Source organism: Microcaecilia unicolor, chromosome 2 (assembly GCF_901765095.1).
Source record: "Microcaecilia unicolor chromosome 2, aMicUni1.1, whole genome shotgun sequence".
NCBI classification, from domain to species: domain Eukaryota; kingdom Metazoa; phylum Chordata; class Amphibia; order Gymnophiona; family Siphonopidae; genus Microcaecilia; species Microcaecilia unicolor.
The window spans coordinates 251,405,514-251,432,221 of NC_044032.1; the positions used below are offsets into that span (position 1 = coordinate 251,405,514).

The following is a 26,708-nucleotide window of genomic DNA, read 5'->3' on the forward strand; positions in this document are numbered from 1 at the left end:
TTCAGTGCTTTGGTATGCATCAGGTTTTATTTTTAATTTTGTATTGCAGTGGTTATGTCATAATCAAAGGATAGGAAATGCTAGATGGAATTAACAGTTTATTAATTGATTGTAACTTCACAAGTTATATGCAGAACTAATGCAGTATAAGCAGTTATTATATTTGCTTCAGAGTTTGCATCCTGAGACGAATCTGCTCAGATCTCTTCCTTTGCAGTGATTCCTCCAAGCAACCCTAAAAACCAAAGAAAAGGGTTACATTGTGCTTCAGTACAATTAATCATGCTAGATTCCACTAAGTAATCTGACTAGCAAATAGTTGCAGAAGTTTATGAATCTCAGTGAAGTGGAAATGACCTTGAAAATTGCCCTAAACATGAACAAAGTACAGAGTGTTGAAAAGTGGATCATCATTAGAACCCTATCCACAGCACAATCAATCTTTTCACCTGCAAAAGACACGTTAACTAACCGGTCGTTATTCAGCCCGTGACAGTCAGTGTTTTTTTTAAACAGCCACCAGCATTGAGTATTCGGGGCTAATTCCTAGGGTGCCAGTTGCCGGAACTTATGCGGGTCCTGGCTGAATATTGACTGGGACCTGCAGAAATGGATGTGCCTCCTTCAGGATGCCCACTCCCCCCTTGCTATATTCCCCTGCCTCACCCCAACCCCTACCCCCCCAGAACTGCAAGCTTCCCTTCTAATGTTAGTGGGCTTACCTGTCCGTTGCCCTGGTAGTCCAGAAGGGAAATGTGCAGGAGAGATGCCGACTCACTCCTGCCCATTGCGACAACCTCTCTAAAATGGCTGCCATGGCCGCTAGAAACATGGATTCCTCATGTTTTATGTATTTATTATTGGTCTTCGTTTTATTCTTTTCTTTTACAAAGACACTATTTAATGTTATATCCCTTATAGTTTTACCTGTCATTGGCAAGCAGCTTTGTTGGTGTCTGGAAGAATGCATGATAGCACTTTTTGAGGTTTATAAATACACATGTTTAGGTATTTAGGGGGAAGTTAGGGCTTTAAGTTGCATTATTTGCCTCTTAATGTGACTTAAAGGGTCCTAATGCAGCCCTAAAATTTCCTGTAGTGATATTTAAATCACTGCGGGTTACATAGTAATGAGATGCAAAACATGATCCCTAGCAGTAGTCGTGCAAGACCACAGCTAGGGGTGCCATTTTATGGCTAGTGCTAGACTGAGCATGATTGACTAGGCATCACTCCTGCCCACAGACCTGGGGGAGAGAGTAGGATTTTTTTTTTTGGGGGGGGGGGGAATTCAGCCAGAGGGTGCCCGGAAGCCGGGGGGGACCCTGCCTGTAAATCCTATTGGGCCATGACTTTGTAATCCTATGCTCCCAGGCAGCTGAAATATTACCGCTTGTGGGGGGGGGGGGGGGGGCTCACAAGCAGCTTTATTTCTTTAAAATGGAATTCATCAACCTACAGGATTGAGATACCACAGGCTGCTGAATCCCGTGAGAAATCAAGATGCGGTAATAAAAGTCAATCTTTTACTGCACCTTGATAACTTAAACACAAAAGAATCCTTTATAGAAGGTGTGGAGCCAAACAAGCTTAGTGGTGATTCGAAGACAACACTAGTAATTGGAAAGCAATGTCAGTGCTGGGCAGTCTTCTATGGTCTGTGTCCTGATTGTGGCTGGACAGATTTGGATGGGCTGGAGTGGGGCTTCAATGACAACTTAGAAGTTGGAGAACAAGGCCAATGATGGACAGATTTCTATGGTCTGTGCCCTGAAAATGGCAAGGACAAATCAAGGTCAAGTATACATATGAGTTTATCTTGTTGGACAGAGTGGATGTCTTTAACTGCCGTCATCTACTATGTTACTATGCATTAAAGGTGTGGGAGAAGAGCCAGGCTTTCATCTACTTCCTGAAGTAGAGGTAATTCTGAGTTAGATTTAGCCCCTCTGGGAGAAAATTCCATACTGATGGGAATCACATTGTGCAATTTCTTTTGTTGAGGGTACGGTTAATGATGAGATCTCAGAGGTGTATACACTTCTAACGTATCCTTTAAGTATTCTGGCCCATTTTGTCTCGGAACCTTAAAACTCAAACTTAGGGCCCTGTTTAGAAAGACACACTAGCATTTTTAGCGCAAACTAAAAATTAGCGCTCCCTAACCGTGTGGGCGCCCATAGGAATATTATGGGCATCTACATGGCTAGCACACACTAATTTATACCATGCGCTAAAAACGCTAGTGCGCCTTTTAAACAGGGCCCTTAGAGTTTTACATTTAGCCCTGTAAAGTACCGGTAGCCAGTGTAGCTTTTGCAGGAAGGGTGTGATGTACTTGCAACCTTCTATCCGTTGTGCTGCAGCCTTTTGAATTAGTAGGAGCTGCTCCAAACTCATTTTGGTTTGACCAGAGTACAGGGCATTGCGGCAGTCCAGTCATGGCATTACCATGGCATGGACCACTATGTTGAGATTTGTCTTTGTTTTTACTGAATTGTAAACTGCTGTGATCTGGATAAGCTAGACAGTATAACACATTGTAATAAACCATAAACCATAAAGATATATTATCTAGAAGTCAGAAAGAAAATAATGGAAGCAAAAACTGTTATTCATCAGAATCCCATGTAGTTGTCACACTAATGACTGTTACTTACCAAGCATTTATTCCCTGGGGATCTCTCACAACTCTTTTGGCACAAGCAATGTCATTACTGATGTCATTATTCAAGAGACCTAAATGATAAAACACATGTGGGATCACATAAGATGTAAGTGAAAAATGAATGAACAAGTCAATGAATGAACATATGTCTCTTCTCTTATTCTCTATTTTTCAGATCTTCCTCTGTGTGTTCTTTCACCCTGTTTTTTTTAATCATTCTCATAAATGTGTGTCAGAGAGAGAGAGAGAGAGAGAGAGCGAGAGAGAAGTATGAAAGGCAATTCTATAAATTTGAACCTAAAGAAGCCACTAATAGTGTACAAATGTTGCAGAATAGAGAGCCAATGAACACAACATAGTAACATAGAGGGGAATAATCGAACGTCGCCGGCGAAATAGGTCGCCGGCGATCTATTTTGGCGGCGGCGCAACAGCTGGCCGGAACCGTATTTTCAAAAAAGATGGCCGGCCATCTTTTTTTCGATAATACGGTGTGGGCCGGCGAAATGCCTTGGATTTCGCCGGGTTTGAGATTGCCACTTTTGTTTCTCCACGATAATGGAAAAAACTGCCGGCGAAATCCTACCTGCGAAATCCAAGGTATTTGGCCATGGGAGGAGCCAGCATTTGTAGTGCAATGGTCCCCCTCACATGCCAGGACACCAACCGGGCACCCTAGGGGGCACTTCAAACATCTTTTAACAACAACCAAATTAGCTTCCGGGTGCATAGCACCCTTCCCTTGTGTGCTGAGTCCCCCAAATCCCCCCCCCAAACCCACTGCCCACAAGTGTGCACCATTACCTTAGCCCTAAGGGCTGAAGGGGGGCACCTACATGTGGGTATAGTGGGTTTTGGGGGGTTTGGGAGGGCTCAACATTACCCACCACAAGTGGAACAGGTAGGGGGGGATGGGCCTGGCTCTGCCTTTCTGCAGTCCACTGCAACCAACAACAACTGTTCCAGGGACCTGCATACTGCTGTCAAGGTGCTGGGTATGACATTTGAGGCTGGCATACAGGCTGGCAAAAAAGATTTGTATTTTAATAATTTTAGTGTGGGAGGGGGTTGGCGACCACTGGGGGAGTAAGGGGAGGTCATCCCCCATTCCCTCCGGTGGTCATCTGGTCAGTTGGGGCACCTTTTTGAGGCTTGGTCGTGAAAATAAAAGGACCAAGTAAACCCGGCGAAATACTGCTTATCGCCGGGTTTTATTTTTCCATTATCCGCGAAAGCCGGCCATCTGGTAGCCACGCCCAAGCCTGCCCATGTCCCGCCTTCGCTTCGCCGCCAATACGCCCCTTCGCCGGCGAGGCGATGGGAAAGCGCAAAGCTATCACAAATGTAGCTTTCGATTATACGCTTTTCGCCGCTTTTGCAAAATTGCCGGCCATATCCCGATTTGTGTCGGGAAATAGCCGGCGATTACTTTTGATTATAAGCTGGATAGTACCATAGTAGATGACGGCAGAAAAAGACCTGCACGGTCCATCCGGTCTGCCCTATAACACAAACATATGTGTATACCTTACCTTGATTTGTACCTGCCTTATTCAGGGCACAGACCATACAAGTCTGCCCAGCAGTACTTCCCGCCTCCCAACCACCAGTCCCGTCTCCCATCACCGGCTCTGGCACAGACCGTATAAGTCTGCCCTCCACTATCCTCGTCTCCCAACCACCAACCCCTCTTCCCCCCACCTGCTCCGCCACCCAATTTCGGCTAAGCTTCTGAGGATCCATTCCTTCTGCACAGGATTCCTTTATGCATATCCCACGCATGTTTGAAATCCGTTACCGTTTTCATCTCCACCACCTCCCGCAGGAGGGCATTCCAAACATCCACCACCCTCTCTGTGAAAAAATACTTCCTGACATCTTTCCTGAGGCTGCCCCCCTTCAACCTCATTTCATGTCCTCTCGTTCTACCGCCTTCCCATCTCTGGAAAAGAATAATGCCTTGCCATTAATTGGCAAGGCATTATTCTGTAAACAGACATGCATAGGTGCAGTGGAGGGGAATAATCGAACAGCGCCGGCGAAATACATGGCCGGCGATGTATTTTGGTGCCGCCGCAAACAGCTGGCCAGACCCGTATTTTCGAAAAAGATGGCCGGTCATCTTTTGTTTCGATAATACGGTTCCGGCCAGCCAAATGCCTTGGATTTGGCCAGGGTTTGAGATGGCTGGCGTAGTTTTTTAGCGATAATGGAAAGTTATGTCGGCCATCTCAAACCCCGGCCAAATTCAAGACATTTGGCCGTGGGAGGAGCCAGCATTTTTAGTGCACTGGCCCCCCTGACATGCCAGGACACCAACCAACCACCCTAGGGGTCACTGCGGTGGACTTCAGAAAAGCTCCCACGTGCATAGCTCCCTTACTTTGGGAGCTGAGCCCCCCAACCCCCCACCAAAACCCCCTACCCGCAAATGTACTGAACCCACTAAAACTGCTCCAGGGACCTGCATACAGCCTCTAGGACTTATTGCTGCTGTATAACTTTGGCACACCAGTTCACACCTGAAGACTAATCTCTTTGGCATAACCACCTTTACTCACTTTCGATTATGAGCTGGATAGTGCGGGACTGCAAAGAAAGTGGACATGCGGTTGTAACATGGATGTGTCATGGGCATTTTATCTAGTGACATGCACAGTTCATAAAATCAGGGGCATAGCTATGGAGGGCCATGGGGCCTGGGCCCCTGAAAATTTCATCTGGGCCCCTAGTTTGGCTGGCGGGGGTCCTCAACCCCCGCCAGCTGAAGCCTTCTTTAGTTCAGTCTACGGTGCAGCCGTGTTTGCTGCCTGCCCCCTGCTCTTCTTTCTTCTTCCTCCTCCTGTGCACGCTGACGCTGAGCGAGGTGGTGGGGGTGAGGAGGCGAGGCGTGGAGGTGGTGGGGGGCAGCGGCGGGGTGGTGGGGGCAGTGGGGGGTGGCGGGGCAGCACTCAAAATGTGCCCCTAACCTCGGGCTCTGGCCCCCTCCCACCGTGAGGTCTGGCTACGCCTCTGCATAGAATACTTTCAGATGTATACACTGCATGGTGTATTTTGGCATACCAATTTACACCAGCTATTGACATGACATAGCATATTAGATTGTAAGCTCTTTGAGCAGGGACTGTCTTTCTTCTATGTTTGTGCAGCACTGCGTATGCCTTGTAGCGCTATAGAAATGCTAAATAGTAGTAGTAGTAGTAGTAGTAGCATTGATTTTGGCACTCCGAAGCGGCTTTGTGTCAGTAGTCCATAATACTTTGGTATGCTTCAAAGCCATTACAGAATTGGCACTAATTGTGCCCCATTGTGGCACCTTCATCAAGGCTCCAGTTTATAGAATTTCTCCCATAGGGTATGATGATAGAAGATCAACCCATTAAGTCTCTGACCCATTAATCCTTTCTTTGGTGATCTCAGATCTATGAATTCACCTCATCTGTGCTAAAGTTACTTTCAACCTGTCCCATCACAAATGCTGCAGAAGAAAAAAAAAAAGCAGACCCACGTAGTAAAATAAAACAAAATGTATTCAATGTAGATACATAAAATCAGTAAACAACTTTCCTCTAACCACCCAACATGTCCATGTTTAACCCTTACAAGGGCTGAGTCAGGGGCTTAACATGAAACCAGCAGGAACAGTCCAATGTTTTCTCTATCTGGTTAGTGCAGCACAAAGAATAAAACATGAGCAGTTCATCAGAGGAAGTGCTCAATGATACCCATTAGCAGAGTGCAGGAGATTGGTGGGTATGTATATGGGGAGAGCAGAGAGGACAGGCATGAAGGGGATCCTATATGGAGAACTTTGAATGAGAGGGTTAGGATCTTATGTTTAATCAAGAAGGAATAAGTGCATAAATACATCAGTATTGCCACAGACCAAAGGTCCATCCAGCCCAGCATCCTGTTTCCAACAGTGGCCAATCCAGGTCACAAATACCTGGCAAGATCCCAAAAAAGTTCAATACCTTTTATGCTGCTTATCCCAGAAATAAGCAGTGGAGTTTTCCCAAGTCATTTTAATAGTGCTCTGTGGACTTTTCCTTTAGGAAGCTATCCAAACCTTTTTTTAAACCCTGTTAAGCTAACCACCTTTACCACATTCTCTGGGAACGAATTCCAGAGTTTAGTTACATGCTGAGTAAAGAAAAATATTCTCCGATCTATTTTAAATTTACTACTTTGTAGCTTCATCGCATGCCCCCTAGTCCTCGTATTTTTGGAAACAGTAAACAAGATATTCACGTCTACCCGTTCCACTCCACTCATTATTTTATAGACCTCTGTCATATCTCCCCTCAGCCGTCTTTTCTCCAAGCTCCACATCTTTTAAACTATTAAACTATTCATTTGTACTGTAGATTTCCTCAGAGGCTTATTTTGCTCCCAGGTTTGATTTATGTTTACCTCTGCCCATTACTGGAGATTATTAGGTCTTTGAACTTTATTGTTTAAATGACTAGTGGACCTGTTGCTCTCAGATTAATGACCTTTCTGATTTTCTTTCAAAAACTAATGCGTGTTTAATACCAAGTGGATAAAACATAATTAATTTTCCCTCAACTCTACCAAAACTGAGGTCCTGTGGATCAGTAGGGGAAATCTACCGATCATCTTTTTCTGGACAAGCTTTATTTTCTTTTCATACCATAATGAAGTGCTTAGGAGTGATGCTACTTGTGAACTAAATTTTGAGAAGCATATTTCGTTTCATTCAAAAAGTGGTTTCGTTTCATTCAAAAAAATATGCTTTTTTGAGTTATTTGGTGTATTCATGAATTTCTTACTACCTCTCAGTTTAAAAGGGGGTTTCAAGCTTTGGTTTCTCTAGACAGAAATATTTGGGATGACAACAGGGTGGCAAGCTATGCATGGGGGAGGGGAGCAAAAGAAAACAACATTTTTGCACATCATACCCCACTTTTCCCCTACCTTTAAATTACCAATAGAAGACATCATGACCTTCTATCTATAAAGATCACACCCCCATACCCTGCCATCCAACCAACCAGTTTTAACTATCTGATAAGACCGCCATTATAATTGATAGCATCATTCAACACATTATTCAATGAGGGAGCAGAATCTGGATTCTCTACAAGATTGGTCAGACTCTTAGGATAAACCCTGAAACTCCAGTTCTCTATCACAAATTCCATATTCCCCAACAAGCAAGCTTTCCCCCTTACAAGTCACCAGAAAAAAAATATTCAGATTGTGATTATCACCTCAGAAACAGCAAATGCTGCAGGACATTTTTTTTTTAATCAGATGGGCTTTTGTTTGTGTGGCGACTCTACAGGATGTGGAAACCGGTCCTGAGTATTTTTATTTTGGGTGACAATGCCCCAGAGCCTACTTTCATACAGGTCAGATGCTTTGTAAAATAACATAAACCCTGCAAAAGGAATCACTCAAAGCCTATAAAAGAAAATTTACCAAACCATAACAGAGCTAACAGTGCTGTAAATATTACACTGGGCCCTAGAATACCAATGTACCTGATATCGAGAAACTGGAAAAAGGTGGACTGTTATCCCTCCACAGACACAAACTACATGCTAGCAGAATTCTTTATCTCAGCCATACATGGGCAGACCCTCACCTAATACAGAATAGGGAACCAGAAAAAAACATCCAGACACAAACTGAAATGGATCTTCCCAAGAAAACCAGATTCTGTAAGCAGTGTAATGCTAGTAAAAGAGAAACAGAAATGCATTTCCACCTGAACTCTGCTAAATACAAAATTAGAATATACGTACATTTTCCAAAGTGGATACATTTCAATCCTTAAAAAGTATTAAATAAAAATAATTTTTTTTCTTTTTGCCTTTGTTGTCTGAGCATTTTATTTTTTCTGATTGGGCTGGTCCTAGTCTCTTCTATCTCTTACCCTCTTCCCCATCTTCTATTGCCTCTCTTTCACCACTTTTGTTTTTACCCCATTTCCATTCTCAATCCCTCAGAAACTCATCTCCTTCCTCTCATACCCTCCTCAGTACCCCCATCCCTTTTCAATGCCTGTGATCCTCTCTCTAGTCTTCCAGATTATTCACATTATGTTTCAACTTTTCTCCATACTTCATCCCCTTTTTCTTACCACCCAATTCACTCATTTCCCAACCCATCAACATACCCCAACTTATGCCTACTAATTGTGAGGTTTTCACTATCCCCTCAAAATTCCCTCTCCATCCCTCCCATTCATTATTCGCTGCTCTGCCCTCCAGTACTTTCCCACTCAATCAAGTCCCTGCCATCTTCTGCTCTGTTCCCCTACTCCCCTCCCTATGTCCCATCCATCTTCTACTCTGTTCCCCTATCCCTGAGACCCATCCATCTTCTGCTCTTCCTAGGGTCTCTGGTCCATATGATATTTCTTCTCTCTCCATGTCCACCATCATTCCCTCTGCATCCCTTTCTGTTCTGTCTAGTAATTTCTCCTCTGAATATCCATCCCTATCCCTCTCCCAAGTTCAGAACCTGCCTGCTTTGTCTCCATTCCTCTCTCTGTGTCTAGCATCACCCCTTTGTGAACCGGTCCCTCTTAATGTTCAACTTCTTTCCCTCTCTTCCCTTTCTCCTGCATTCCCCATCCCAGGGCCTGCATATCTCCTTGAGTCTCCCCTTCCCGCAGTCCAACATCTGTCTCCCTCCCTGCTTCCCATGTGGTCAAGCATCTCTGTTTCCTTTTGATATGGCATCCTTCTCTCCCCTTCAGCCACCATGCGGTACAGTCTATGCTCGGAGGAGGGAAGTGGGAGACATGCAGGACCTCGAGGGGAGGGCGGGTGGAAGATGCTGGACAGGGAGTGAAACTAGGTGGAAGATGCCTGGTGAATCTGGGGTGGCAAAGGTGTGGCAAGCTATTTTTTGGGGGGTGGCATTTGCCATCCTGTGCCACCCCATAGTGGTGTCTATGATCACAAGGAGCAGCAGTAGGATTTATAAATATGGCTTCCCTGGTAACCATTAGGCTAGTCCTCCATGCCACTCCACATCCATTTGGTGGAAAATAACTTCAGGTTTTGGTAGGCATTAAAATATTATTTGTGTACTCAAGTTTTTGATCTTTAGAGTTGATATTATTTTTGGGTCAATATTCAAAAGTACATGTTCAGATAACAGCACCTGCTATCCAGATGAGTTCTGCGATGCTGGATATTCAGAGGCATTATCTGGCTAGTGTCTCTGAATACCCTTACAAACTGCCTCAGTATTATAAGACTCTTACTGGGGCTGAGAGTGAGTGAGCCAAGGAGGTTCTGAAACCTATCTGGATTGTGACAGTATTCAGTTTGTTATCCAGATAACTTAGGACAATAGAGGAGCCCGAGAATCATTAATGAAATCTGTTTCACACATAAATAATAAAAAGCAAAATATATTATTCTAAGAAGGAAAGAAATGATTTGTCTGTACTTACTGCTACAACTGATGCCACATGCGTTCTTGCTGCCTCGGGTCTTGCCATCGTTGCACCACCAGTAGCTGTTTATCTGGAAAATACCATAATCCCTGCTGGGCCCATTGTTGTTCACAGCTGCAGTGTTGTAGCCACTCTCATAATAGGCCAAACACATCCCTGTAAAATACAGAAGAACTAGGTTTACCAAAAGAGAAGTTTTGAGAGGAATAGAAAGTGAAGCTCTGAGACCACATAAGAGAGCACAAACTCTGTACTGGCTGAATAAGTCTGGAGTCATTTATATCCCTTAACATCAACTGAAAACTAAATCCCTCTAAAACCACAGCTCTTTTCTTTTCTCTACTGAGTCATTCTTGTCTCACCTCAATCCCCTCTAGTTCAGGAGTGCCCATACCCGTTAAAGAGGATATTAAAATTCTTCGAGTCCTTATTGATAATCATCTTACTTTTAAATCTCACATCTCCTTGATTATCAAGAAATCATTTTTTGTGCTCCACCAGATATGTCTTGCAAGATCTCTCTTTGACAGATCCTCCCTCCGCCTTCTTATCCAATCCCTGGTAATCTCATGTCTTGATTACTGTAATTCCCTCCTTCATGGTCTACCATTATACCAATTACATAGATTACAGCTGATTCAAAACCCAGCAGCTAAATTGATACACAGTGCCAAAAAGTTTAATAGCATCTCCCCTTTCCTTTAGGTAGAACACTGCTTGCCCATCCAAAACCGGGTTCTCTTTAAGATTATTGTTACCACCATCCAAATTCTTCATTCTAGTCTCCTACTCTTCTTATTCAACACAGGGCTATCTTAGCATTATCCTTAGACCTGCCACAGCTTTTGATTTGGTTAACCATTCCCTCCTGTTCTCATGTCTATCTTCTTTAGGGATTACTGGTATGGTCCTCTTATGGTTCACCTCCTTTCTTTCAAATCATACTTTAAGGTCGTTCTTTCTGACACAACTTCTAAACAGAGGGAGTTACATCATGGGGTGCCACAGGGTTCAATCCTTTCTCTGCTACTCTTCGATCTCTACCTGAGTCCCCTTGTTGCCCTTATTAAGTATTTTGGGATTTCTGCCTATTTCTATGCTGATGACATTCTTCTGCTCAAACCCACATCTCCTGTCTCCCCCTCTCTCATGCCACTGCAGATGTGCCTTGCATCTGTAACTAACTGTTTGTTCTCAGGCACATCGCTCTCCCTCCCTTCACCTATCACACTCTTTGGCACCTCACTCTCAGCAGTTTATGGCTTTGGATATTTGGGCATTATATTTGATTCTTCTCTCTCGTTTCTACCTCAAATATCACACCTGATCAAGGTTAGTTTACATAAGTACACAAGTATTGCCATACTGGGACAGACCGAAGGTCCATCAAGCCTAGCATCCTGTTTCCAATAGTGGCCAATCCAGGTCACAAGTACCTGGCAAGATCCCAAAACAGTACAATATATTTTATGCTGCTTATTCTAGAACTATTGGCTTTTCCTCAAGTCTATGGACTTTTCCTTTAGGAAGCCATCCAAACCTTTTTTAAACCCCTCTAAGCTAACCACTTTTACTACATTCTCTGGCAACAAATTCCAGAGTTTAGTTACACGTTGAGTGAAGAAATATTTTCTCTGATTCGTTTTAAATTTACTACTTTGTTGCTTCATTGCATGCCCCCTAGTCCTAGTATTTAAACAAGAGATTCACGTCTACCTGTTCCACTTCACTCATTATTTTATAGACCTCTATCATATCTCCCCTCAGCCATCTTTTCTCCAAGATGAAGAGCTCTAGCCGCTTTAGCCTTTCCTCATAGCGAAGTCGTCCCATCCCCTTTATCATTTTTATCACAATTCTCTGAACCTTTTCTAATTCCATTATATCTTTTTTAATCTTCCATCAACTACACGCAATTCGCCACTTCTTTGACACTAAACATTTTCATGCACTGGTCCTCTCTTTCTTCACTTCCTGTCTAGCCTATTGTAATATAGTTTACGCTGGTCTACCTCACACTACATTGAAGAAACTCTAAACACTGCAAACACTGCAAAATATTAGGTTACTGTGCAATGCCGATGGCTTCAACCACACTATGCCTTTACTGAAACAATAACATTGACTTCCCATCAAACCACAAATCACATACAAGGTTGCTATTCTCACTTTCAAGGCCCTAAGATTAGGTACTCTGGATTACCTTTCCTTGCTTACTATCCCATACTGCTAGGTTTTTATGCTTCCTGAGGCACATGCCAAGTTTTAAGTAATAACTTAAAATTCCTGAAACAGAGATTACTATGGAGGGTTAGAGGGAGATTATTCCAAGTATGGGATGCTAGAAAGAAAAAGGCACTATGATGTGTAGATTCCAAGCAGGCATGTCTTGAGCTGGGCAGAACTAAACGGTGGACATATAGAGGGTCTTTTACTTAGGTACGCTGGCGTTTTTAGTGTACGCTAAAAATGGGTGCACGCTAAGCACTAGAGGCCAATGTATTCTTATGCATCAGTCGCAATTATGCTCTGCTTCTCCAAATATTTTTCAACCTTATAGTACAATAGTCAGTAGAATAAGGGGCTACGATAGGATCTGTCAGATATACGTACCCATCTCCTCTTTGGCTGAATAATTCAATGAGCCAAGCACATAATAGGGGCGGTACCGTAATCCTCCTTAATCCTATTTTTAACGCTTTAACAATAGTCCATATTTTATTCTCAATAGTTTTTATATGTTTTTTATTTTTTTCAAAAGCATTCTAATCTTTTCTTTATTCCTTGCATATATAGCATAATATCTGTTCCAATCAAAAGGGTACTTAGCTTTTAGCTCAGATCAACATATACATAGTAGAGACCAGTTGTCACCGACATAGATCCATGTTTCGCTTTTTAGCTGTCTCAAGGTAATCTCCAAGGTTTCTTTCAATATGACGGGTGGGTATGTGTATCTGACAGATCCTATCATAGCCCCTTATTCTACTGACTATTGTACTATAAGGATGAGAAATATTTTGAGAAGCAGAGCATAATTGCGACTGATGCAACTGTTAGCTCCCTTCATTGTCTAACTGCTGATAGTGCACTGTTAATTATTGCAAATGTATTCCTATGGGCATCTTTACACTTGTTTTTTTTTCTGTATGTAACCAATTGTTTATCTACTCTTGAATGGCGCTTGCCATGATGTAATATTGTAAGCCACATTGAGCCTGCAAATAGGTGGGAAAATGTGGGATACAAATGCAACAAATAAATCTTTAGTATCTCATACTTGGAATAATCTCCCACTAACCCTCCATAGTGATCTCTGTTTCAGGAATTTTAAGATATTACTTAAAACTTGGCTTTTTCAAATAGCTTATGGACAAACAGTGTGATTGAATTTACCATCTGAATTTGCGTAGGCTGCCTACCCTCTTTTCCCCTCTACCTTCCTACCCCTTTCTTATTTTCCCCCTTGGTATGATTGCTTGTTTTAATGGAGTTCCTTTCTTGTTTTTGTTATGTAGCCTGTACACCATTCTGCTCTGCCCATCAGTGAGAGTGGTATAGAAAACTTTGGAAATAAATAAATAAATCTCATACATTCTCCCAACAGCATCTTTGAGTAGTGCCCTTGTTTCTCCAAGTGTGCTCATATCTTGCAAAAAACACCTCATTCTCAGTTTTTTTTTGTTACATTTGTACCCCACACTTTCCCACTCATGGCAGGCTCAATGCAGCGGGCAGTGGAGGGTTAAATGACTGGCCAGAGTCACAAGGAGCAGCCTGTGCTGGGATTTGAACTCAGTTCCTCAGGACCAAAGTCCACCACCCTAACCACTAGGCCACTCCTCCATCCACCCTATGGAATGATATCCCTTTACATCTCTGAACTGAACTCTTGTTTCTAAGATTTAAACTTTTCTTAAAGCTCACCTTTTTATTAAAGCGTTTACCTCTGCTCCTTGGTAATTATAAATCTCCTCGTTCACTACCCCTTGCAGCAAGTTTATCCCCTATGCACGCATGTCAATTTGTTTTCTTTTCACTCTCTTTTCCCTGCCTCTTGTTCCTTCCTATTTTAATTTTAATTCTAATGTTAAGTAACGTGGAGGGGCATAATCGAACAGGGGCGCCCATCTCTGGGGACGGCCCCAGGAAGGGGCGGAGCCAACCGTATTATCGAACAAGATGGGCGTCCATCTTTCGTTTCGATAATACAGTCGGGGCCAGCCAGATCTCAACATTTAGGTCAACCTAAATGTTGAGATCGCCGGACTTAGAGATGGCCGGCCATCTCAAATCTGGCCAAATCCAAGCCATTTGGTCATGGGAGGAGCCAGGACACCAACCGGGCACCCTAGGGGGCACTGCAGTGGACTTCAATAATTGTTCCCAGGTACATAGCTCCCTTCCCTTGGGTGCTGAGCCCCCCAAATCCCCCTCAAAACCCACTCTCCACAACTGTATATCACTACCATAGCCCTTTTGGGTGAAGGGGGGCACTTCATGTGGGTACAGTGGGTTTCGGGTGGGTTTTGGAGGGCTCCCATTTACCACCACAAGTGTAACAGGTAGAGGGGGATGGGCCTGGGTCCGCCTGTCTGAAGTGCATTGCAGTACCCACTAAAACTGCTCCAGGGACCTGCATACTGCTGTCATGGAGCTGGGTATGACATTTCAGGCTGGCAAAGAGGTTGCCAAAAAATGTTTTTAATTTTTTTTTTTTTTTAGGGTGGGAGGGGGTTGGTGACCACTGGGGGAGTAAGGGGAGGTCATCCCCGATTCCCTCCGGTGGTCATCTGATCATTTGGGGCACCTTTTTGAGGCTTGGTCCTGAAAATAAATGGACCAAGTAAAACCGGCCAAATGCTCATCAGGGCCGCCCTTCTTTTTTCCATTATCAGCCGAGGGCGCCCATCTGTTAACCAAGCCCCGTCCCGCCTTCTGTACACTGCCGACACACCCCCTTGAACTTTCGCTGTCCCCGCGATGGAAAGCAGTTGAGGCCAACCAAAATTGGCTTTCGATTATGCCGATTTGGCCAGCCTTGACAGAAGGGCGCCCATCTCCTGATTTGTGTTGGAAGATGGGCGCCCTTCTCTTTCGAAAATAAGCTGAATAGTAATGTGGATGGGCATAATCGAATGGAGGCACCCATCTCTAAGGGTGCCCATCTCTAAGGCCGGCGCCTTGAAGGGGCGGGGAAACTCGTATTATCGAAACAAGATGGGCATCCATCTTTCGTTTCGATAGTACGGTCGGGGACGCCCAAATCTCAACATTTAGGTCGACTTTAGAGATGGTCAACCTAAATGTTGAGATCGCCAACCTTAGAGATGGGCGACCTTGGTTTTCGCTTATAAAGAAAACCAAAGACGTCTGTCTCAAAAACGTCCAAATCCAAGCCCTTTGGTCGTGGGAGGAGCCAGCATTTGTAGTGCACTGGTTTCCCTGACATGCCAGGACACCAACCGGGCACTCTAGGGGTCACTGCAGTGGACTTCAGAAATTGCTCCCAGGTGCATAGCTCCCTTACCTTGGGTGCTGAGCCCCCCAAATCCCCCCCAGGTCCACCTGCCTGAAGTGCATTGCACCCACTACAACTGCTCCAGGGATCTGTATACTGCTGCGATGGACCTGAGTATGGCATTTAGGATGGCAAAAAAGTATTTTTAAACTTGTTTTTTATGGTGAGAGGGGGTTAGTGACCACTGGGGGAGTAAGGGGAGGTCATGCCCGATTCCCTCTGGTGGTCATCTGGTCAGTTGGGGCACCTTTTTGAGGCTTGGTTGTGAAACAAAATGGACCAAGTAAAGTCGGCCAAGTGCTTGTAAGGGACGCCCTTCTTTTTTCGATTATCGTCCGAGGACGCCCATCTCCTAATCACGCCCCAGTCTCGCCTTCGCTACCCTGCTGACACGCCCCTGTGAACTTTTGTCGACCCCACGATGGCAAGCAGTTGTGGACGGCCAAAATCGGCTTTCGATTATGCCGATTTGGGCGCCCTTGCGTGAAGGACGCCCATATCCTGATTTGTGTCGCAAGATGGGCGTCCTTCCCTTTCGAAAATAAGCGTGATAGTAACATAGTAGGTGACGGCAGAAAAAGACCTGTACGGTCCATCCAGTCTGCCCAACAAGATAAACTTATATGTGCTACTTTATATGTATACCTGACTCTGGAATTCGTTGCCAGAGAATGTGGTAAAGGCGGTTAGCTTAGCAGAGTTTTAAAAAGGTTTGGACGGTTTCCTAAAGAAAAAGTCCATAGACCATTATTAAATGGATTTGGGAAAATCCACTATTTCTGGGATAAGCAGTATAGAATGTTTTGTACTTTTTTGGGATCTTGCCAGTTATTTGTGACCTGGATTGGCCACTGTTGGAAACAGGATGCTGGGCTTGATGGACCTTTGGTCTTTCCCAGTATGGCAATACTTATGTACTTGTATCTACCATTTTCAGTGCACAGACCGTAGAAGTTTGCCCAGCACTAGCCCCGCCTCCCAACCACTAGCCCTGCCTCCTAACCACCGGTGCTGCCACCCAATCTCTGCTAAGCTTCTGAGGATCCAAATTATATTTCTCCTTCCTCACAAAGAACAGAGATGAACAAAATTACAACTGGGACAAAGAACAGGAAAATGTAACATTCTAAAAACAAAGAACTTGAATTACAGATAGCATCACTGAAAAAAATGTAGGGAAGGATTCTGGATTCATCTGCTGTGATTAGAAGAAAGATAAGTATCGGGTAAGACATAAGTTTTCTTTCCTGGTCATCAGAAACAGATGCATCCAGAAACTTATGGGATATAACAAAGCAGTCCTTACCTAGGGCGGGAATCAGAAATAGCTGCCCCGAAAGACACCTCTGAATCAGCTGCGATATCCAAGCCACAGTGCCTAGAAAACATATGCCTTGAGGACCATGTGGCCAATCTACAGGTTCGTCTGATGAGTAAGCCTGAGATTCCACCCAGGGAGTTGAAAGATCTTAATAGTCACCTTAACCCAGTTGGCTTGGAGGCCGAATTTCCACGGTTTGGACCTGAGAAAAGAATGAAAAGGTGGCCCGGCGACGAAACTCATCTGTAGCTCAAAGGTACTAAATGAGAACTCTACGAATATCAAACAAATGGAGTATTTTAAAATCAGCCTGATAATCCTCCTCATGAAATGATGGAAGAAACAAAGTCTGATTCAAGTGTAATGCAGACATCATCTTGGATAGAAACGAAGGAACTGTGTGAATGGTTATTCCTGCTTCAGAAAAACTAAGAAATGTCTGTCTACAAGACAACGCTTTAACTCAGAATGCTGTGTGCGGACAAGATGGTGACCAGAAAAACAGACTTGAGGTTTTTCAGAGTAATTTTCCTCAGAGGCTCAAACAGTGCCTTCTGGAGTAACTAAAACACAAGATTAAGATTCCACTCAGAGCCAGGATGACAGAGAGGATGGATGAGCGGCCAAAGGAAGATTTACAATTACGCCCTCTATAACAAGCTAGGGCTGCTACCTGTACTCTTAGAGAATAGTAAACCAGACCTTTAAGGCCCTCTTGTATGAAGGCCAAAATGAGAGGAAGCCTGTAAAGGGGACCAAACTCTTTTAGAACACCATGCTTCAAAGGTTTGCAAGAACCAAGCATAAACAAAAGAGGTAGAACGCTTTCTTGCCTGGAGTAAGGTAGAAATTTAAAAAAGAGCTTACTCTGAGGTGTTTAACTTCAACTGCTCAATAGCCATGCCACAAGACCAAAGCGGGATGGAACCTCCATCTGAACGGGGCCTTTGAAGAAGCAACCCCTAACACAAGGGCATCCAGAATGGCTTGTCCATTAGGAGACGAACTAGTTCTGCATGCAACAGTCTCCTGGACTAGTCTGGTGCAAATCACAATTACCAATCCTCGATGAAGAGGGGGATTATGGAGAGGGCCCTACCTATCATCAACCCAGTGGCGTACCAAGGGGGGGGGGGGGCGGTGGGGGCGGTCCGCCCCGGGTGCACGCTGCTGGGGGGTGCTGTGGCGTGTGCCTGCTCCTCCAAGTTTGCTAAACTTCGTTCGTTCGCTGCAGCTTCCTCTGCCTTGGAACAGGTTACTTCCTGTTCCGGGGCAGAGGGAGCTGCAGCGAACAAACGAAGTTTAGCAAACTTGGAGGAGTAGGCGCGCGCCGCGGCACCCCCCAGCGGCGTGCACCCGGGGGGGGGGGTGTCATCTAGCGGGGGGGGGGCGCACTGCACCCGGGGGGGGGGGCGCATCGGCGCTCCGCCCCAGGTGCCATCGAGTCCAGGAACGCCACTGCATCAACCATGGAGGAAATACACAAAGAAGATGCGCTTCCAGTCAGGGTTTGAGAAAAGCGTCTAGTCTCTCTGATCTGAACTTCTGCTAAAGAATCCCGAGGACCTTGGCGTTTAGATGAGAAGCCATAAGATCCAGATTGGGTTACTCCACTTCTAAATGATCAGGTGGAAGACTTCTGGTGACAGCTCCCACTCCCCCAGGTCCAAGGAGTGCCTGCTGAGCTAGTCTGCTTGAATATTAAATGTTCCCACAATGTAGGTAGCCGAGATCTGCTGTAAGTGTATCTCCACCCATTAAGTGAGCAGGCTAGGCTCCATTGCTAGAAGAGCACTGCAAGTGCCTCCTTGCCTGTTTATATAAGCCCCCATTGTCATGTTGTCTGAAACAATGCAAACTAGCTTTCCCTGTAGAATGTGTTTAAAGGCCAAAAGAACCTTGCAAACTGCTCTTAACTCTAAATGGATAATGGGTCACAACGACTCCATTTCGATCTATAGACCTTAAGTGTTGTGCTAGAGACAGTGTGCCCCTCATCCTGACAGACTGGCATCTGAGACTACCACGATCCAGGATAGAGTGGTCAGAGACATGCCACGGAGGAGATTGCAGCTAGAGCAGTTAAACAAGTTCAATAAACTGTAACTATAACATACTGCTCTGTGCCTGAGTCCACAACAGCCGATGGTCATAGTCCTGAGTAACCAGTGTCCACTGGCTCAATAGGGACTGAAGTAGACACATGTGAGCTCTGGCCCACAGCACCACATCTAACCTCACTGCCATGGAGCCCAGAACCTAGACATAATCCAATGCGCGAGAGGTGAATCTGGTTCTGCAATTTGATCCTTCTTTGATCCAACAAAAATACCTTGCTCTGAGCCATGTTGAAACGAACTCCCAGATGGAACTTTTGGGGAAGTTGTTCATCCAACCTAGGGATTGCAAGAGAGAAATCACCCTGGCAACGGCTCAATGACTCTCCTGAGCTGAAGAAGCCGTGATCAGCCAGCCATCCAAATAGGGGTGTACTCTGATCTCCTCAGAAATGCCACTACTACCAAAACCTTGGAAAAGGTTCAGGAGCTGTCACAAGGTCGAAGGGCATTGCCTAGAACTGAAAGTGCTGACCCCAAAATCACAAACCTGAGGAAGCCCTGATGAGATGGCTAAATGGAAATGTGTAAGTATGCTTCTTTTAGATCTAGTCCCAGTGAGATACTCCGTAGGCTGAACAGTCGCCATAACCAAGCATAAGGTCTCCATACGAAAATGCATGACCTGTAGAAACTTGTTGACATTCTTGAGGTTGCACACAGGACAGAAAATCCCTCCTTTCTTCAGCACCACAAAGTAAACAGAGTAGTGGCCTTGATCGGGCTCATACAAGGGCACTGGAACCACCATTACAATGTCCTTTCAAAAGAGAAGAGTGGAAAGAATCACTGCCCGCTTGCAAGAACTCTTGCACGGGCATTTCAAGAAAAAAAATCTACAATGAGAGAGGACAATTCTAATTTGTAGTCTTCTTTGATAAGTTCTAGAACCCATTGATCTGTGGTAATATTGGTCCACTCCTCAAAGAACTGGGACAACCACCCTCCAATCATCTACTGCAAAGAATAGACCAGGACCCCATCATTATGAAGAATGAGCAGCTGAGGAGGACCAGGAACTCTGATTGGAAATTGTTTGACAAGCTTCTGATGTTTTTTGAGGGTGGAAGGGGGTTAGTGACCACTGGGGGAGTAACAGAAGGTCATCCCGATTCTCTCCGGTGGTCATCTGGGCATTTCAGGCACCTTTTTGTGCCTTATTTGTAAGAAAAACAGGTCCGGGTGAAAACGTCCATGTGTTCGTCAGGGACGTCCTTGTTTTTTTGATTATGGGTCAAAGACGTCCAAGTGTTAGGCACGCCTAAGTCCTGCCTTCGCTACACCTCTGCCACACCCCCTTGAAGACGTTCAAAATCGGGTTTTGATTATACCAATTTGGAAGTCTCTGGGAGAAGGACGTCCATCTTCCGATTTATGTCGAAAGATAGACGTCCTTTTCTTTCGCAAATGAGCCTGTTAGAGGCTCATTTTCAATGCACATAGACTTACAAAGTTACATAGGTTACTATGAGGGGCATAATCGAACGAGAACGCCCATCTAAATGGGCGTCTATCTCCGAGAACGGGTACATGACGGGGCGGGACAAACCGTATTTTCGAAAAAAATGGGTGTCCATCTTTTTTCCGATAATACGGTTTGTGCCAGCCAAATGCATCTGATTTGTGTGGATTTGAGCTGGGCGGTATCGTTTTTCAGCGATAATGGAAACCGAAGGCGCCCAGATCAAAAACGAACAAATCCAAGGCATTGGGTCGTGGGAGGGGCCAGGAGTCATAGTGCACTGGACCCCCTCACATGCCAGCACACTAACCGGGCACCCTAGGGGGCACTTGTAACAATTTAAAAAAAAAGTTAACTACCTCTGAAGTCCATAGCTCCCTTACCTTGGGTGCTGAGCCCCCAAATTCCCCCCCCCCAAACCCTCTCACCACAACTCCACACCATTACCATAGCACTTAAGGGTGAAGGGGACACCTAGATGTGGGTACAGTGGGTTTTGGGGGCGGTTTGGAGGGCTCCCATTTACCAGCACAAGTGTAACAGGTAGGGGGGGGGTGGGCCTGGGTCCACCTGGCTGAAGTCCACTGCACCCACTAAAAACTGCTCCAGGGACCTGCATACTGCTGTGATGGAGCTGGGTATGACATTTGAGGCTGGCATACAGGCTGGAAAAAAAAGGTTTTAAAGTTGTTTTTTTTGGGTGGGAGGGGGTTAGTGACCACTGGGGGAGTCAGGGGTGGTCATCCCCGATTCCCTCCGGTGGTCATCTGGTCATTTAGGGCACTTTTTTGGGACTTGTTCGTGAAAAAAAAGGGTCCAAAAAAAGTGACCCAAATTCGCGCTAAAAATGCCTTTCTTTTTTTGATTATCGGCCAAGGACGCCCATCTCTCCTCGGCCGATAAACACGCCCCAGTCCTGCCTTCACCACGCCTCCAACACGCCCCCGTCAACTTTGGCCGTTTACGCGACAGATTGCAGTTGAAGATGCCCAAAATCAGCTTTCGATTATATCGATTTGGGCGCACACGGGAGAAAGACGCCCATCTTCCGATTTGGGTCTAAATATGGGCGTCTTTCTCTTTTGAAAATAAGGCGGTATGAGACTCATTTTCAAAAAAACAAATGTTTACAAAAGTGGCATAAAGTAGCATTTGAGCATTTTGCTTGCCAAAATGTTCAAATCACTATTTTCAAAACCTATTTTGCAGATGTTTATCTATGCAGTTTGTCTGCATAGATAAACATGCCCAGATCACAAGTGGGCATGTCGGAGGCAGGATTAGGGAGTTCCTAACACTAGGACGTTTTTCTGCCATAATGGAACAAAACCAAAATGTCCATGGCTACAATTTAAATGTTTTGGTCTAGACTGACTAAAGGACCTGTTTACTAAGGTGCGCTAGATTTTTTAGCATGTGCCAAAAATTAGTGCACGCTAACTGTGTAGGCGCCATGGGTGCTTACACAGTTAGCATGTGCTAATGGTTAGCGCTACACATGCGAAAATAGAAAATATATTCAAACGCGTGTACTGAACGCAAGTAATAAATGGAATTACCACCCAGGCCACGCGGTAGCTGGGCAATAGTTCAAAATTGACAGGCATTGTGCAATTGTAGGAACCTATCCAGGTCATTTTCGAAGGAGATCGCCAGCCATCTTCCGACACAAACTGGGAGATGGCCGGCGATCTCCTGAACCCGGCCAAATCGCTATAATCGAAAGCCGATTTTGGCTGGCACCAACTGCTTTCCGTCGCGGAGTCGGCCAAACTTCAAGGGGGCATGTCGGTAGGGTAGTGAAGGCGGGACAGGGGAGGGATGGAGGCGTGGTACGAGATGGCCGGCTTCGCCCGATAATGGAAAAAAGAAAGCCGGCCTTGACGAGCATTTTGCTGGCTTCACTTGGTCCCTTTTATTTCAGGACCAAGCTTCAAAAAGGTGCCCCAACTGACCACATGACCACCGGAGGGAATCGGGGATGACCTCCCCTTACTCCCTCAATAGTCACCAACCCCCTCCCACCAAAAAAAAATATATTTTTTTGCCAGCCTCAATGCCAGCCTCAAATGTCATACCCAGCTCCCTGACAACAGTATGCAGGTCCATGGAGCAGTATTTTCTGAGTGCAGTGCACTTCAGGCAGGTGGACCCAGGCCCATCCCCCCTACCTGTTACACTTGTGGTGGTAAATGGGAGACCTCCAACCCCCCCCCCCCAAAACCCACTGTACTCACATGTAGGTGTCCCCCTTCACCCATAAGGACTATGGTAGTGGTGTAGAGTTGTGGGTAGTGGGATTTGGGGTGGTTTTGGGGGGCTCAGCATCCAAGGTAAGGGAGCTATGCACCTGGGAGCTATTTTTGAAGTCCACTGCAGTGCCCCCTAGGGTGCCCGGTTGGTGTCCTGGCATGTCAGGGGGACCAGTGCACTACAAATGCTGGCTGCTTCCATGACCAAATGCCTTGGATTTGGCCGGGTTTGAGATCACCGGCATTAGTTTCCATTATCGGCGAAAACCGATGCCGGCCATCTCAAACCCGTCCAACTCTGATATTTGGCCGGCGCCAACTGTATTATCGAAATGAAAGATGGCCAGCCATCTTTTTCAATAATACGGTTTGGGGCTGCTCTTTGTTGCGCTGGCCAAATAGATGGCCGGCCATCTATTTGGCCGGCGCCATTCGATTATGCCCCTCTATGCGGCTTAGTAAAAGGGCTCCTTAGTTTCTTCTTTTTTTCTCATTAATTGGGGGGGGGGGGGGGGCTTAGTATAGAGTTTTTTTCTCTTTATTTTCTATTTTTCTCTGTAGCTTCATTTTCTATATTTTCGTGTTCATTTTAAAGTGATATCATCTGAAATCAAAATTCAATAAAAGGAGCATGAACCTAAAGAATAAAGCAAATTGGGTGCAATTGTATAACAGGATACCTATGTCAAAGTTGTGAAAAGACATTTATTTTATAAAACAATATAGATGTCAATATTTCTTTATAAAACTGGCACCCCAAGAAGCACACAAATTCTCTCATTCAAATACATACCCGTTCCTCTAATAGACTGCCCAGCCGATATTCAAAACCATTTAACTGGCCAGGAACGGCACCTGGCCGGTTAAATGGTACTTAACCGGCTATCTGCCGATATGCAGCAGGAGATAGCCGGCCGTCTCCTGCTGAATATTCCCGGTTAGCGCTTAGCGGATAGCCGGTTATATTGCATGATATAACCGGTTAACTGCTGATTTTCACTGCATTGCTGGCTAATTTTGGCAGCCAAATCTGGCCACATCAATAGCAGGTCTACCTTTGGCTGCTATGAACTTAGCCGACCAGTGCTGAACACTGACTTGACCAGCTATGGGGCCCTTTTACTAAACCATGGTAGGCTGTACGCACATACAGCATGTGTTCAAATGAGACTACTGCCAGGCCAGCATGCCCCCCTGGCGGTAATTTCAGATTTGGCATGTGCTCATAAAACCTGGATGAATTTTGATTTCCTCCCACGTGCGTCGTTTCCAGCGGTAATTGGCAGATGGCATGCGCCGACCGATCACTGTGTGTAATGCATGAGCCCTTACTGCTAGAACAACGGGTGGCATTAAGGGCTCAGGTTGGTTTTAGATGCATGCTGCTTTCCTATCACATTTTAAAAAAATCTTATTTGCAGATGCGGTAAAAACTGGCCCAGCGCATGCCTAATACACATGCCTACACTGCCGCAGGCCACTTTTAACCGTGGCTTAGTAAAAGGGCCCCCATGTTCTTAGTGGCCAGAAATAAACTGGACATTCAGTGTTGGTCACCAGAAACAGCCCAGCATTGACTATCCGGTATCACCGTTGACTGCTGGAGTTAGCCGGGCTAACTCCTGTGGTCTGAATATCAGCACCTGCAAGTTTTTTTTTCTGTTTGACTCTTTATTTATGGAAATGTTCTCCCAAGAGAAATTCATTTGCGGAATTCAGTTTTGGTAGACATTAAAATCTCATTTGTTTTTTCAAAGTTTTGATCTTTAGGCTTGAGAATATTTACGGGTCAGTATTCCAAAGCACAAGCTATGTATCTACACATATATTTAAAGAGAAAAATACATGCTTTACATCTCCACCCCAATTATGCCCCTGGGAACATGTATGAATTGATCCTTAAAAGTAGATGCAGTTTCTGTGCACCTACGTTTAATTTGGGTATGCTATTGTACAGTTTTATAATAGCCCTTTTCTGTATGTAACGTATTCTTTACAAAAAAAGACAAGTACAACATGAGACCACTAGAATATGAACCAAGAAAACTATCCAGTTGATTTTCAGAAAAGCGCCCATCTTCCGACCCAAATCAGGAGATGGGCGCCCTTCTCTCGCGGGTTCCCAAATCGGTATAATCGAAAGCAGATTTTGGGCGTCTTCAACTGCAGTCTGTCATGGAGACTAACAAAGTTCCCGGGGGCGTGTCGGAAGGGTAGCGAAGGCGGGACAGGGGCGTGCCGGGGTGTGCTTAAAAGATGGGCGCTGTCGGCCGATAATGGAAAAAAGAAGGGCGTTCTTACCGAGAATTTAGGCCACTTTTTTGGACCCTTTTTTTTCACGACCAAGTCCCAAAAAAGTGCCTTAAATGACCAGATGACCACCGGAGGGAATCGGGGATGACCACCCCTGACTCCCCCAGTGGTCACTAACCCCCTCCCACAAAAACAAAGAACTTTAAAAACTTTTTTCCCAGCCTCTATGCCAGCCTCAAATGTCGTACCCAGGTCCATGACAGCAGTATGCAGGTCCCTGGAGCAGTTTTTAGTGGGTGCAGTGCACTTCAGGCAGGTGGACCCAAGCCCATACCCCCCCTAGCTGTTACACTTGTGGTGGTAAATGGGAGCCCTCTGACCCCCCCCCAACCCCCCCCCCCCCCCCCCACTGTACCCACATGTAGATGCCCCCCTCACCCATAAGTGCTATGGTAATGGTGTACAGTTGTGGGTAGTGGGTTTTGGGGAGGATTTGGGGGTCTCAGCACCCAAGGTAAGGGAACTATGGACCTGGGAGGCAATTTAATGTTTTTTAAAAATTTTTGTAAAGTGCCCCCTAGGGTGCCCTGTCCTGGCATGTGAGGGGGACCAGTGCACTATGAATCCTGGCCCCTCCCACGTCCAAATGCCTTGGATTTGTTCGTTTTTGAGATGGCCACCTTCGGATTCCATTATCACCAAAAACCGAGGGTGCCCATCTCAAATCCGCCCAAATCCTAGGCATTTGGCCGGTTCCAACCGTATTTTCAAAAGAAAAGATGGCCCCCCATCTTTTTCGAAAATACGGTTCAGACCGCCCCTTCTCATAGCCGTTCCCGGAGATGGGCGCCCTTAGAGATAGGCGGCCCCTTCAGATTATGCCCCTCCACGTATATCACAACAAGAAAAGAATGTGATCATGAATGTAAACCAAGACAAAAGAATATATGAGGATGTCTACTTAGATAGGAAAGTAAGAATGTATACCAATGTTTACCTGGTGGAAAACAAAGGACAGAAATAATGGAAGAAAGTAAAATTATTAGTGCTTACAGTTAGCAAGGGTGATTCCATGGTAGCCAGCCATCCCTCCACGCTTCAAAGCAGAAGCCAGCTCACACTTGCTGTAGACTCTGGCTTCACTCTTCAGGACTAGAAGTCCAAGCAAGAATGCAATGGCAATGGGCTTCATGATTAGCACTGTCTGTGCTATGCTATGCTACAGAATTTATAGCCCGCCAAATCCCTGCAATAGCAGATTCAATGCTGTCCTCACTGCTGAGCCTCAGAGATGCTCCCTGATTCTTTATATATGTTTTGTCCTCTCATTAATATGAGAGATAGACAAGGCAAGAAGGCATTCCAATATGAATTTCAACATAAATGTGACAAACAAAAGAAAAGTAACAATAAAAAGAATCAATTATTAACTAATTACTCAAGCATTTATTTGAGATATTGAAGAACATTTTCCAATCACTCAATGACATGTATTGTTTCCTTCCTAGCTCCTCCCTCTTTCAGTAGTTTAACTCAGTCATTATTTCTACAAGAAAATATCATAGCAGATCTGAAAAGGTCTACACTTGGATATTGTTAAGAAATGTTGCTTTAATTAGCAGCAGAAAGGTCTTAGGCAACAGCATTCCTTCTATTATCAGAGCCTTGCCCTGTTC

The 26,708-nt window shown here is 45.1% G+C and overlaps 1 protein-coding gene across 1 annotated transcript; it reads right to left on the minus strand.

Moving 5' to 3' along the window:
- LOC115463430 (lysozyme C-1-like) lies at nucleotides 1-26,337 on the minus strand. The gene is made up of 4 exons (XM_030193907.1): nucleotides 26,086-26,337; nucleotides 10,104-10,262; nucleotides 2,661-2,739; nucleotides 1-235 (listed from the first exon to the last, which is right to left on the minus strand). Exons 1-4 carry the CDS (start codon nucleotides 26,222-26,224, stop codon nucleotides 169-171), a joined length of 444 nt encoding a protein of 147 aa, XP_030049767.1. The 5' UTR covers nucleotides 26,225-26,337; the 3' UTR covers nucleotides 1-168.
- Nucleotides 26,338-26,708: the final 371 nt, after the last annotated feature.